Here is a 14827-nt window from a genome sequence, read left to right as displayed (position 1 = left end):
CACACACACACACACACACACACACACATCACCACCACCACCTAGCTGAACATTCCAGGTGGCAGAGGCACCTGCTTGGGTGCCAGCTGTCAGGACAGTCGTGTGCGCTGCATACCCCCCATCTCCCAGTTCCTGTGTAGGTGACCTCTGCACTGCAAGAGCTGCAGCTCCCAGGCAGACCCATAGCCAGACTGGGTGCTGGGTGCTCCTTCCACTTCACCCCACATTAGCCAGGTGTGGGGTGACAGTGGGGTGAGAACCACAGCAGAGGGATGAGTGAGCCCCAAACCAGCCATGTGCCCTGGGGACCGGCCCTCGGTGCAGACCTGCTGAGCCGTGCTGGGGGAGGTGGGGAATGCATTTGAACCAACCCCTTTAGGCTGCACAGGCCAGATGCTGGGGTGCAGGGTGGTCAGGGCACCATGGTTTCTGGGGTCTTCCCTCTCTAGGGTCTGTGCTTTCTAGGGCATGGCATGGTCAGGGATGCAAGTTCGCTAGGAGTTAGTTTGTGTGGGGCCAGAGCAAGAGAGGGAGCCCTACAGAGGCCCATCAGGGGCCACCAAGAGGAAGCCACAGCTTCTTGTGCTAGAGAGCTGGACACAGGGGTGAACCAGCAGACACTTGGAACATCTGGAGGAAGGGGTGAGATGGGCCCTTGGGCAGGTGAGAGCCAGGCCTGGTGGGGCAGGATGTTAATCTGTAGCCCGCACAGTCAGGTTGCTGTCAGGCCGAAGTGGGTAGAGATGTCTCCTCCGCAGGCACACAGGAACAGTAAGGACAGGAGTAACAGGGGCCATGGCTCCACTGCCAGAGGCAGGGCAGGGAAGCCCCCCACAGCCTGGAACAGCAGCCTGGGGAAGTGAGGAGAAAGTGTGCCAAGAGGAGGGCCAAGAGGTCAGAGCACCTACCCCGGTGGTCGGGACCAGGGAGGGTTGGAGGTGGAGGCTCTGCCCACGGCCTTCTCAGGGCCTCTCTGCATCCCGTGGCAAGCTCTCCACCCCGCCACCCCCACCACCTCTCCCAGACCTCCTTACTCATCGGCCCCCAGCCCAGGACTCAATGGTCAGCACAGGCAGGCTCGTCCTGCACTCCTAGGGACCATCCCGCCATTGCCCTTGAGCCTCGGCAGCCCAGGGCACCCTGCCCCCAGGCCTGCGGCACCACATGCACTCCACTTCCAGCTTAGCCCTGGCCCCACCAGCATCTGCAAGACTGGACCCAGGGGAGGGACCAGTAGTGCAGTGTGCCTGCAGGGGGTCCGCATCCCAGTGTGTGTGTGTGTGTGTGTGCATGCTCACAGACCCCACCCCCATGGTTTTCTCTTGCTTCCCATAAGTTGACATCCTAGCAGTGTCTGGCTTCACACGTATGTGCTGGACTGGTTCTGTCCCCAAAGAGGTGGAACTACAATGGGACCAGTCTGAGGCCTGCAGTGCCCAGCCACAATCGAGCCCACTGGTTGCAGGCGATATCTCAGAGCCACTGGTGGGGCATTGACACGTGTGCTGTCACTCTCCACCCCCACGACTCTTTACAGAAAAGCCACTGCCCCCTGATCCCTGGTAGGGCAGCACTGACCACCTCGGTGTTTGTTTCCCCATGGGCAACCTGAAGCCCCAGCCTGTGTGAGCCTCCTAGGGTCACACTGAGGGTCCTGCCCCACCACCAACTTGACTTTCTCGTTCAAATGTACTCATTGAAACCAAACCCCCCGTGCAGGATGTGCACTCTTTTGGCAGCGGTGGCAGCAGCAAGCTGTACTGGTTCCTCAGAGTCTCCTTCCCAGGTACCCCCTTGGGGTGTGCGCCAGACACATGCAGGCGTTCTGAGATGGTCCACTCCCTTCTGAGCTACTACTGGCCCCACACGGCCTCATCAAGTCCCAGGGGAAGGCAAACATGACTGACTTCCGAAACCCTCCCACAGGCGTGGGAAGCAGGACGTGAAGTTGTGATACCTCAGCCAGGCGGGCTCTGGCCCTGAGGATTGGGGCTGCGTGAGGGCAGGCTGAGGGCTCACAGCCTCTCCCACAATGGAACCCCATTGGCCCGTGGCGCACATTCACAGCAGTGCAACCCATCGCTAACCTTCTGAGCCTCTGCTTCCTCAACTCTAACGTGGGATAGCACCCCACAGTGCTGGGGCTGAGAAACGGCCCTACCTCATAGGGCAAAGCCCCAAGCCAAGACAGCGACTCAGCAAAAGATATTCACCTGGATCCTGGCTCACCAAGGCCACTTCAGGCAGGGTAGCCCCAGCAGCCCTGGGCTCACCCATCTGAACATTTGCTCGACAGGGCCGTCTTCCCTCGCCTCCCCACTGGAAGGTCAGCTCCCGTGGCTCAGAGGCTGAGTGTCCTTATCCACTGAGGACACAGTAGGTGCTCAGCTGTGTCCTAGGATCAGCAGGTGAATAAGGATCTGGGAAGGATGTTTTAGAAGCTGTCAAATATCTGCAACATACAGGACACTAGTGATATATCCTTCTCTTTGGGTGGTCAAAGGTATTTTCTGAAAAGACGGTGGTAGTCTCTCTCTCTCTCTCTCTCTCTCTCTCTCTCTAATGTAATACTCTCTCTTGACAACATTTTTAAACTTGGCCGTCCCCTTTCAGTCCTCAAATGTTTTTTGACACTTGATGAGTCCACGGAGTCCAAGTGTGGAAATGAAGGATGGGTTTAGATTGTGGAGTTCAAAAGTTCTGAGCTCCAGGGAAGTGAAGGGCTTGCCAAAGCCCATCTCAAAACCACCCAACTCTTTATGGGCTCCAGCCTCAACCCCACCTTTTCCTGTGCAGCCCAGGACTCTCGACATTCGAGACGCCCTTGTCACCTTTCCCAGTCTGCCATAGATTTCATGGTTTCAAACCTTGCTTCCGTGTCTACCCAACACTCTCGCTTACTGAACTGGAAGCTCCCAAAGGCAAGTGAGCCACCACAACCCAAAGCAAAGGAGCTGACCTACCACCGCAGACCCTCCAATTAAGGAAAGGAAGGCTGCCTGGCACACCCTCCTTCTTCTCCAGACAGTCAACTCCTCCACCTGACCAGGGGTCTCCCAGCCTGTGCTGGTTACCTTCCTGACAGACAGCTACTGCGACTTTCAGACAGCCTACGTTGTCAGAAGTTTCATCAGACAGAGCCGCAACCCACTTTTCGCACAGATTTCTTACCCCAATTCTTCAGACTGGACATCTTGCTTCTTACAGCTCATATTCCTAGTTCAGATCCTAATGGCTGGTTCAGATCTTGGATCGATAGTATATGGTCAGACCTTGGATGGATGGATAGAGGATGTAATGATGGATAGAAGGGCAACTAACACTTTCCATAAACTCAATCAATCATTGCTAAAGGAGACCACAGCAAGACTCTAAGGGAGATGGTTTCCCAGACAAAAGAGGCTTCTTTTACAGAACGATGTGTCAGGAAATGCTCATGCTTCCTCCTTTCCCAATGCCAGATTGCAGTGTCTTTGATTCTAGGAATCATTGGCCTAAACAGGGCAGGCAACTAGGTAACTTGGAAAGTTCTGCCAGGATACGCCCAGGCAGCTTGGACAACAGATTGGCACTCTTCCTCCACTGCCAGGAGCCTGACCTCCTCCTCTTCATTCGTTGAGCCTCCCAACAGCTCAGTCAAAAGAAGGCATTTATTTTACTGATGATTGAGATGTTTCCAGTTTCCTCTCAAAGATATAACTCCCTTTCCTTGTGGGGGTGCTCCTACCAATGAGAAGTATACCTCGGTCTTCCCCCATCCCGAGCTGCCGCTGTTGTACAAATAAAAGCAGAATTCTCTGTCTCCCCGTGACATGGCAAAGGCGGCCCCATGTCAAAGGACTGCTGTGCGGGGACACAGCTGCCAGGGGCCCCAGGTACATTGAGATTACTCTAGACCAGTGGTGCATCACCTTTTGCTTCAACCCCCTTTGAAAATGTGATCAACGCACTGGAAAAAGTCATGTGAACCCAGACACACACAGCACACACGATCATGTCTGTGCTTGATTGTAGGAGGATGTAACCGGCCTCAAGCTGCCATAGACCCTAGGTAGTGTCCTACCTGGATCAACCCCTCCCTCTCCGGCCCCCCAACCACTATCAGAAGGAGAAAGGACAGGACTTCTACTCCCATGATGAGTTAGTCTCAGAAACTCTCAGGGCCAGTCCTACCCTATCTTATAGGGTCGTCCTGACTCAATGGTAGGCAGCCAGTCACTACGACCGTGTTCCCTGGGGGAGTTTTGGAAGTCCCTTCCGCAGGACCTCAGGTGTTTGGGGTTTTTTTTTACTTTTTCTTAAAACGTGATTTTAAATTTAGAGTAAATCTGAAAAGGTAGTACCAAACCCAAACCAAACTCACTGCCATGGGGTCCATGCCAACTCATAGCGACCCTATGGGACTGAGTAGAACTGCCCCTGTGAGTTTCCAAGACTGGCACTGTGGACAGGAGTAGAAAGCCCGGTCTTTCGCCAAGGAAGCAGCCGGTACTTTCAAACTGCCAGCCTTGCAGGCTGCAGCACAACACGTAAACACCACGCCACCCGGGCTTCTTGAAAGCACAGAGCTCCCCACTCTCTCCTTTCCCCAACTCCCCTACCACAGGAACACCCAACCCAGAGCGCACATCCCAACTCTCCCGACTCCACCTCCAGGCCAGTTTCATCAACTTGTTCCTTTTCTGCCCCAAGACCCCACCTTGCACTTAGTGCCCCTATCCCCTCGCATCCTCCAGGCTCTCTTGGTCCTCGTGACCTCCAGGCCTCCAGGAACACTCCGCAGACACTTTGTAGAGGGCCCCTGAGTGTGAGCCTCTGCAGGGTTTCCTTGTGATTCAATTCAGATGACTCATTTTGGCAGGAATGCAGTGTCCTTCGGAGCCAGTCCTATAAGGAAGCTGGGGAGATCTCTAGGTCCCACTTATGATTGTAGTAATCTTGACTTACTTCTTGGGTTAGATGGTGCCTGCTGGTCTCGACAGTGTCAATGGCTGTTTCTTTCTTTTGTAATTGAGAAATCTCTTTTTAGGGAAATGCTTAGAGATGGTTTTAAAATGGACTTTCTTTGCAGATACAAAATACCTCCTGCATTTCTGACAGGCAGGCGGTCTTGCAACCCACTGGCTTCTCACCATTTCCTCTCCTGCTAATCTTAAGCCTCCTTAGGAGACTTCAGCTCTTCTTGACTAAGCAGAAGGCTCACTCCTGGGCTTCCTCAGCTTGGTTGACCTGGTGGCCCGGGCCTTCAGGATTCTGATGGAAGGAGTCTCCCTTCTCATTTGACCAGAGGGAAATGTGAGGCCCAAATCAGAAGGTGACTTCATATAGTTAGTGGCAGAGCTGGGCAAGGGACCTTTTATCCCTGCAGATTCAAGTCCTGTATGCCACCCTCCCTCCCCTGCACGCCTTCCCCTCAAGTGCGTCTGGCTGCCGGGGCTTGTTTGCCAGTGCTCTGATAAGCAGGATCTTCAAACTCTTGTCCTGGGTGTGGGCTAAACTGAGAGCGTCTTAGCCCCAGGCTCGGCTTTCCCCTTATCTCATGGAGCCAGGGAAAGGCCAGGAGGGAGGGGACCCTGCAGGGCCTTGAAGATGCAGGAGCCTTGAGAAGGGGCCCAGAGGCAGCCCCAGCCAGCTAAGAGCAAGGGGGAGAGCATGCGGTTGAGAGAGCTTCCATGGTGGGTCCCAGAGGGACTTTTCTGGAGCAAACAGGGTGCCTAGGACAGAGGCGAGGCACCATCAGTTCAACCCTGTGCTCCCAGGGAAGCAGACAGGAAAGGACCTCAGAGGTGTCCACAGTCCTCCCCCAGACAAGAGGTGAAGCCTTCCTGGGAGGCCTAGGGGGCACCCTGAGTTCTTTAGAAGACAAAGCAAGGGTGTGGGCTCAGATGAATGGAGGGACAGTGAGGGAAGATGGCCATATCCCTAAGTGGTGCTTGGTTGGCACAAGGCTGGCATTGGCTCACTTGGATGCCTTCTGCCAATGATAGGCAACACCCGAGCTTCATGTTATATTAAACTCTGAAACAGTTGTTGTGTTAAAGGGAAATGGAGCAGGTTGGGGAGGGATGGATGGCTCCAGCTCATCTTTGGAAAAGGGGACAGTAAAGGGAGAGTAGGAAGGAGGAAGGAGCACCGCCCCTCTTGGGATGGGCCAGCCCATGGCTCTAGCCCTTTAATCTGACCCGGGCCTTCACTCTCCCAACAAGCATCTATGGCCAGCTTCCGGACTTGAATGGACCAGAAAGGCTCGCCGCGGCCAGGTCACTGTTTAGGACTGCAGCAAAGGCTGCCATAGGAAAGGGGGTAGGCAGTGATTGGGAGGGCCACCGAAGGCTGCCTGGGGATGCACACCAGGCAACTGACAAACACAGAGAGGCTTGGTTCAGGATTTGGCTGCCACCCGAGAGAGCAGGGACAGAACACCAGGAGCAACAGAGGCAGGAAGACCCCAAGGAAGGACAGCGGTTGAATGTGGCTGGAAGCCAGGGGAGGCCGATAGGGTTCGGGAGGCAAGCAAGGTCATACCAGGAGATTCAGGAGTTCTGGGAAGGCCACGGCAGAGCCAGGCTGTGTTTGACAGAACGAAACACTACCAAAGGGTGTGTGTGTGTGTATGCACATACATGTGTGTGTGAGCACAAAAGTATGTGTTTGTGTGTGAAGGTGTGCACATGCATGGGCACATGTGGTTTTATGTTGGGTATGTGTGCCTGTGTATGTGATATGCTTATGTGCCTGTGGTTGGGTGTGTGCACATGCATGTATATACCTGTCTGTATATATGCATGCACGTGAGTGGATGGAGTTGGGGTTGCTGGAGGCTAGTAATGCAGGCCCTAATTCTAACCTCTTCTTGTCCAGTTGGGGATGTGGAGGGTCAGATGCAGACAGGGGCCAGCAAGGCAAGTAGGGAGGCCAGAGTGCTGGGGGCAGGCTGAAGCTCTTTAAGTGGGTGTAGCAGAAATGGGAAGCCCATAGATGGAGAGCGCATTCTGGGGTTTGTGGCCACAGGGGGAGTGGGCCAGTCTGCACAGACCTCCAGGAATGGGCATGCTGGGAGTACCTAAGGGAGGAGAAGCAACCAGGCAGATGTCAGCAAGTCCAGAGCGGACAACAGGGGTAGTGCTGGCTGCGGGCTGGAGAGGGGCAGCCAAAAAGTGGGAGGAGCTTCCTCACACACATCTCCCCCAAGGCCCTCTTGTACATGCATGGGGATGCCTTTTGCTGTGAACATGGGGTGGGTGTGCACGCACTGTGGGAGGGGGCACCACCAGCCATGTGTGTCCAAGGCCTGGGACCAGTTGTTCTACTCCACTTAGCAGCAGAACAAGGGGCGCTTGCAGACCTGCCACCTCTGCTCAGTTGGCAAGGTCAGCCTCACTGCTGTGACTGGCCCATCACCTGGAGACCCTAGAAGCAGGAACCCAAGGCACACCCAGAGCATGCACAGGCTCTTCAGCCTCTTCCCCTAAGAGATCTCTCATTCCTGTACTAGCCAGTGGCTGTTCTCCACTTCCTTCTGCACAGCCCAGACCCCAGCGAAAGGAGAAGAGCAGGCCCACAGGAAGGTGGAGTCAGGATCTCATCAGCATCAACCCTTCCCCAAAGTGGTCCCCTGTAGGAGCAAGGGCTATTGGTGGCATTCTACCTCTTCCCCAACATCCCGAGGGCAGCCTGTGAGAGGTCCCATGCCCAGTGACACTGGGTGGCCTGCTCAAAGTCACGAGTTCTGCAGACAAAGCTGAATCTCAGACCAAATCTTATCAACACTGGTGGCATCCTGGTGAGCATGGCTGCCTTCTGTTTCTGCGGACACTAAAGCCCCGGGCTTCTTCGGCAGGCAGGTAGGGCCGTTCAATTCATACTAATCAGGACAGGTGCTCCATGAGGGCAGCCTGTCGCTCATCTTGTCCCTGCCCTTTCCCCAGTACCCAACACAGTGCTTGGCAAAAGGCACATGCACAGTAGGCATACTGAATGGGTGAGTGAAGGACTGGGTGCACCATGTCAACTCAAACAGGACTGGAGGGGGCCATCTCTAGCTTCTTGCACCCGAAAGCTCCACTGGTCACTATGCAAGTCTCTTTCCAGAAGCACTAGGACACATCCCATGGTGCAGCCTGGAAGGGGAGGCCAGACCTCTGCAAATCTAGCTGCCCCTGCATGTGCTCAGAGCCTCCCTATGATCCTCCTCTTCCGCTACCCCCACCCCCACGCCCACCTCTGCCCTAGGGCATTCCCTGGAAACACCCCCTGCCTGCAGCCCATGCTGCTGCTGCTCTGGGGCTGAGCTTAGGCCTCCTGCTCGGAGCTCTCAGGCAGCCTGTTCAAAATGGACCTCTCTCCTCATCCCTAACCCTCCCCGACTCTTTTCAAGCCAACCCCGGTCATCTCCTAAGCTCCAGCCACCTGCCCCACCATGACTGCCCTAGGGCAAAAGTCAAACCATCCTCCTGTTTGCTCCTCGCTCTCCCTGTGATGTAAGGAGACTGTAAGCAATGGTCCTTATAACTCTCACATCAGCCTCCAAGGCTCCAATGACAGAAAGTTCAACACCCCACGGCCCCCAGCACCAGAGCCAACACCGGGAGGCCTCCTGAGCACTGTGTGCCTTCCCTGAAGAGAGTGTGTGCTGGAAACCACTGGTTCTGGGACTGCAGCAAGGGCTGGGGAGGAAGAAGAGGTAGAGCAAATGTGCAGATGGGCAGCCTGCAGGAGCTCTGCTCTCCGAAGGGGGCTTAGGGCTATGAGGAACTTTCCCCACTGGGCCAGGTGAGCCGTGGTCTCTACCTGGGGCATCAGGACACCAGGAAGAAGTGGCTTGGCCAAGCAAAGCCATGAGCTGATGAAGCAGATGCAGTCACCAGAGGGGGAGTCCGTCTGAGAATCAGCACTGTGCAGGAGTGGAAGGACACAGGCACACATACTCCCAGGCATATGCAGGCTCCCTTTTTAAGATAGTTCACACCTGTTTCTAAAGTGGTTGCACCATGTGGCCTTCTGAGCAGCAGTGTGCTGGGAGCTCCTGTCCCCACGTCTTTGCCAGTCTGTGGGATGGCCCGCCTTTTCCCCACTGCCCCGTTGTCATTTAATTTGGGGTTCCTCTGTGACTGGTGATGTGGACATCTCCCAATGGGTCATCAGACGCTTTCCTTGGAGCGGCTCTTCTGTGGGGGGTCATCTTTCAGAGACACACCCCTTCAGCAAAGCAGCCCTCAGCTCCCCGGGCCCACATGACTTCCCTGCTAGTCTAGCAGCCCCCATCCCCAGTCTGTGGATGCCAGGAGCTCACTTAGATGAGCTCCCATCTGGCTCAAAAAGTAGGAGCGAATCCCCTGGAGGCTGTCGCCCCTGCTCCCTGGCCCAACCTGGCTTGATTACCTCTCATCTGCTAACGTTTTAAAAAAATCATTTTATTGGGGGCTCATACAACTCTTAACACAATCCATACATCCACCCATTGTATGTCAAACATATTTGTACATTTCTTGCCCTCATCATTCCCCAAACATTTGCTCTCTACTTGAGCCCCTTGTATCAGCTCCTTTTCCCCTCCCTCCCTCATGAACCCTTGATGATTTATAAATTATTATAATTTTGTCATATTTCACACTGTCCAATGTCTCCCTTCACCCTCTTTTCTGTTGTCCATCCCCCAGGGAGGAGGTTGTATGTAGATCCTTATAACCCTTTCTAACCCACCTTCCCTTCACCCTCCTGGTATTGCCACTCTCACCACTGGACCTGAAGGGATCATCTGCCCTGTATTCCCTATATTTCCAGTTCCTATCTGTACCAGTGTACATCCTCTGGTCTAGCCGAATTTGTAAGGTAGAATTAGGATCATGCTAGTGGGGGAAGGAAGCATTTAAGAACTAGAGGAAAGTTGTATGTCTCATTGTTGCTACACTATACCTTGACTGGCTCATCTCCTCCCTGAGACCCTTCTGTAAGGGGATGTCCAGTTGCCTACAGATGGGCTTTGGGACCCCAATCTGCACTCCCCCTCTTTCACAATGATATGATTTTGTGTTCTTTGATACCTGATACCTGATCCCTTCACCTGATGCCTGATGCCTGATACCTGATCCCCTCACTACCTCATGGTCACACAGGCTGATGTGCTTCTTCCATGTGGGCTTTGTTGCTTCTGAGCTAGAAGGCCGCTTGTTTACCTTGAAGCCTTTAAGACCTCAGATGCTATATCTTTTAATAGCCAGGCACCATCAGCTTTATTCACCACATTTGCTTATGTATCCATTTGTCTTCAGTGATTGTATCAGGAAGGCGAGCATCATGGAATGCAAATTTAATAAAACAAAGTGTTCTTGCATTGAGGGAATACTTGAGTGGCAGCCCAATGTCCATTTGCTACCTTTATACTAAACCTATAAATACACGCACATAGATATATTTCCCCATCATCATATATAAATATATTTACATATGTGCATGCCTGTAATTAGACCTCTATAAATGCCCTTTGCCTTCTAGTGCTTTCCTCTACTTCTTTCTACTTCCCTTTTGTCCCACGATCATGCTCAGCCTTCATTTGGGTTTCAGTAATTTTTCTCAGTTACATTGCCCTTGATCAATCCCTACCAGGCCTCTTATACCCTCCTTGCCACTGATTTTGGATCACTTGTTGTTCCCTTGTCCCTGGGTTGGTCAGCTCCACCTCCTAACCTTGATGCCTCTCTGTCTCTCTCTGCAGCCACCCGGGAGTCTGCTTTCGTCCATGCCATTGCCTCTGCCGGAGTGGCCTTCGCAGTAACCCGCTCCTGTGCCGAGGGCTCTGCTGCCATCTGTGGCTGCAGTAGCCGCCATCCTGGTTCGCCCGGTGAGGGCTGGAAGTGGGGTGGCTGCAGCGAGGACATCGAGTTTGGTGGAATGGTGTCTCGGGAGTTCGCAGATGCCAGGGAGAACCGACCCGATGCCCGCTCGGCCATGAACCGCCACAACAATGAGGCTGGGCGCCAGGTAGGTCCTGGGGAGATCCATTCATCCTGAACAGGGGTGTGCCTGCTAGTTTGCAAGGTTTGGCCTGGTGGGGCACAAAGCTTCCAAATGAGGTCACACTGTCTTGCACATTCCCACAAGCGGGCATTCCTGCAGGAAGACAGGGTCCCCAGACGAAGACGTTGGGTAAAGGCTTGCCCTCCATGACTCCTGCCTGCTACACACGAGGAGACTGGGAAATAGTTACAAGGCAGTGTGGGAAGCACGGTGACAAAGCAACAGGAAAAGCAGCATGGCCAAGGGGACCCTGTGGGCCACCACTCAGCTTGCAGGCTCCAAGCAGACTCCATTGACGGAGTGTCTGCGTGGGTACATGAGGACAGTAGGCAATGTTGAGGTGAGGGGAAGGCCAGAAGAGCTTCCCAGGCAGCCCAGGGGTGAAAGCGATTTCATCTGGGTAGAATATGGTGTGGAAAGGAAGGAGAGAGAGTTGTGAGATGAGGCGGCTGACAGGGACCAAAGGAGGAAGGGCTTTGTGAGCCGTGTGGAAGAGGTCTTGGTCAGAAGGTCAGCAGGGACCCATAGAGAATTCGTTGCTGATGGGAACTGAGGTCTGGATGGCTGAGAGCTGTGCGTGGGAGTTAGTACCACGGAGGGGGTGGAATCCTGGGGGAGACACAAGATGGCAGAGGGGTACCAGGGTACCTTCCACTGCAAACCAGGGTGAACTTTTGGAATGATTCCCGCTAAAGCCACTGGAAGACATGAGGAAGTCAAAGAGCCGAACAGAGCAGTTCAAACTCGAGAAGACAAAGAAAAGGATAATAATGAGATGTGCCGAGGCCTGGAGGTAAAAGGAACAGGGAAGAACGTTTCAGGACCTCGGGCCGAAAGGAGTGAAGGAAAAGTGCAAGCCTGGGCTTGCAAGACTGAAAGATTTTTGTGGGGAAAATATAGAATGATACAGGAAACACTTCAAAAGATGGCAGAATATGCAGCCACTCTACTAAAAATAATTGATCAACAGTCAACCATTTCAAGGGGTATCATATGATTGAGAACTTAAGAGGAGCTGATACCAAGGGCTCAAGTAGAAAGAAAATGTTTTGGAAATGATGATGGCAACATATGTACACATGTGCTTGATACAATTGCTGCATGGATGGTTATAAGAGCTGTAAGAGTTCCCCATAAAATGATTTATAAAAGAAAAAAGAACCAGGCATATTGAGGGAAGAAGTCCATTGGTGATAAATAAGGATTCAGGAAAGGGCAGAATGCCAATTGAAATATTTCAAAAAGCAGATGCAGTTCTGGCTGGAAACACTCACTAGTCTATGCCAAGAAATCAAGACTGGCTCCCTGAGAGGAAGAGGTCCATATTTGTGCCCATTCCAAAGAAAAGTAGCCCAAATAGGATGCAGACATTATTGAGCAATGTAACATTTTGCTGAAGATGATTCAAAAATTGCTGCAGCAGTTAAACAACAGGGAGCTGCCAGCAAATCAAACTGGATTCAGAAGAGATGTTCATTTATGTTTCATTGACGATGAAAGGTATTTAACGGTGTGGATCATAACAAACAATGGATAACATTGAAGAATAGGCATTCCAGAACACTTCATTGTGCTCATGTGGAACCAACCTATTCATGGACCAGGAGACAATTGTACTAACAGGACAAGGGAATATGGCGGAGTTTAAAATCAGAGAAGGTGTGCGTCAGGGTTGTGTCCTTTAACCATATTTATTCAATCTATATGCTGAGCAAATAATTGAAGCAGTTGCACTACACTATGAAAAAGAACCTGGCATGAACAATATGCAGATGATACAACCTTGCTTGTTGAAAGCCAGGAGAATCTGAAGCACTTACTGATCAGAGATTAGAGCCTTCTGCGTGGGTTACAAGTCCATGTAAAGAAAACAACGATCCTCACAACTACTTGGTTGACAATGAGGTCAGTTGGCATAACATAATTGTCAAAGGCCATGTTGTGCATCCTACTTTGGAGAGTAGTGCTGCAGTCTTAAAGGCTCATGAACAGCCATTTAAGGTATACCTGAGGTACACAAAAGAATGAGGAAACGCAAAAGACATCTGTAAACAATGAGTCCAATGGATGAATGACCAACCACGCAAACTTCCGTCTTCACAAGCACAGCAGAAGAACTAAATCAGCGGTTCTTAACCTGGGGGTTGCCCAATTCATCACAGTAGCAAAATGGCAGTGATGAAGTAGCAACGAAAATAATTTTATGGTTGTGGGTCACCACCACATGAAGAACTGTATTAAAGGGTCGTGACATTAGGAAGATTGAGACCCACTGAACTAAATGGTGCTAAGCGACCACTACCAACTGCCCTGAAAGGGACCGCATTCGAAGGCCTTGGAGAGAGAGGGAGAAAAAGGTGGAACAAAATCCAAAATCATAAAAAAAATTAAAAAATCCAAAATCATAAAAGAGACCAGGCTCATGTGTCACATAGAGGTTCTTACGTAGAACCTCTATGTGTCACATAGAGGTTCTTACGTAGAACCTCTGAGCCGACGACCCTTCGTCACCTTTCAGATTTGGAAACAAATCACCCAAACACACGTGTCACTGGGTTTGCTTCTCTAGAGAAGAACCCACCCCACACACTGGGTAAAGTATCAGAAGACCTTCAACAAGAGCGATTGGCCGTGACTGCAGCCATGGACTCCCCAACCATGGACAACTGGGAGGGCAGCCCAGGACTGGGCCTTCTGTTGTGCATGAGATCCCTATGAGTTGGAACTGACTCAGTGGCACCTAACAACACCAACGACAGAGGGTCTATGAGGGGACAATAACACCAGTGTGATAAGTCCACCTTACAATCATCAGCCATTTGAGATTTTTAAAATGGCAACATTTACCCAAGGACAAAGTCTCGAAGGATGAAGGAAAAAGGACCAAGAGACACAGGAAACATAAACAACAAAGAAAGTGGGCTGGGTAATGGTTCACTGGGGGGATTGCAATCAATGACATGAAACAAAATGTGTAAGAACGGCTTAGTAGAAACGGATCGACTCCGTAAACCTTGACACAACTCACAGTTTTTTTTAAAAACACTAAGAAAAATAATTTTTGTTTCAGAGAACCAAAAAAGAAGCTCTTAGAAATTAAAAATAAGGTAACAGAAACAAAAAGCTCATCTGAAAAGTCAGCAAATAGTTGGGATACCTACCCAGATACTAGATTTAGAAAGACAAAGAGATAACGTATAGACGAGAAAACCAAGAAGCTCTACAGTGAACACAAGGAAGAAGGAGTCAGCCAAAAAATAAGGCAGGAAAACGGCCCAGAAGTAAAGAGCCCAGGTTTTAGACCAGACCTTAAGGGCCTGGCACAGCAGAGGAGAGAAATCCCAAGTCAAGGCTCACTGTCATCCAAAGTCTGTGACACTCGCGCAGAGAAGCCTCCAATCTTTCAGGGGCAAGTTCTCATTTCAGAATCAGTTTCTAGAATCAGGAATCAAAATAGCCTCAGACTTCAGGAGCAGTAACGAAAGCTAGAAAATGGAGCGATGCTTTTAGAACTCCCAAGGATACAAACCTATTTTAAAACAAGAATTGTATGCCCAGCTAACGCTTCAATTAAATGAAACAGTGGAAAAGATTTTTTCCCAGATATGCACATTTCACAAACTTTATAGGAAGCCTCGGAGAAAAATGTCTTGAAATGACAACATGTGTTCAAACCCCTTGAAGAACATGTTTAGGTAAAAAGTTTGCTTATGCGATCCAAATTGGTGGGGAGGTGGGTGTGGGAGACCTGGTAGGGCATGATCAAGGGGAACGTAACAAAGAGGAAGTGCTGAAATCCTGGTGGGGACTG

At 51.5% G+C, this 14827-nt stretch overlaps 1 protein-coding gene across 1 annotated transcript in view; it reads left to right on the top strand.

The window, feature by feature from the left end:
* The window catches only part of WNT3A (Wnt family member 3A), a 71422-nt gene that overhangs the window by 52929 nt on the left and 3666 nt on the right, over window positions 1-14827 (top strand). The window contains exon 3 of the mRNA XM_004696879.2: window positions 10715-10980. Within this exon, the coding sequence (XP_004696936.1) occupies window positions 10715-10980 (266 nt within the window). The remainder of the gene's footprint in view (window positions 1-10714; window positions 10981-14827) is intronic.

This window comes from Echinops telfairi, unplaced genomic scaffold, assembly GCF_000313985.2.
Source record: "Echinops telfairi isolate 266 unplaced genomic scaffold, ASM31398v2 ScPeMD7_7469;HRSCAF=8507_0, whole genome shotgun sequence".
Taxonomy (NCBI): domain Eukaryota; kingdom Metazoa; phylum Chordata; class Mammalia; order Afrosoricida; family Tenrecidae; genus Echinops; species Echinops telfairi.
The sequence above is the reverse complement of the archived record's forward strand: the minus strand, read 5'-3'. Positions and strand labels throughout refer to the sequence as shown.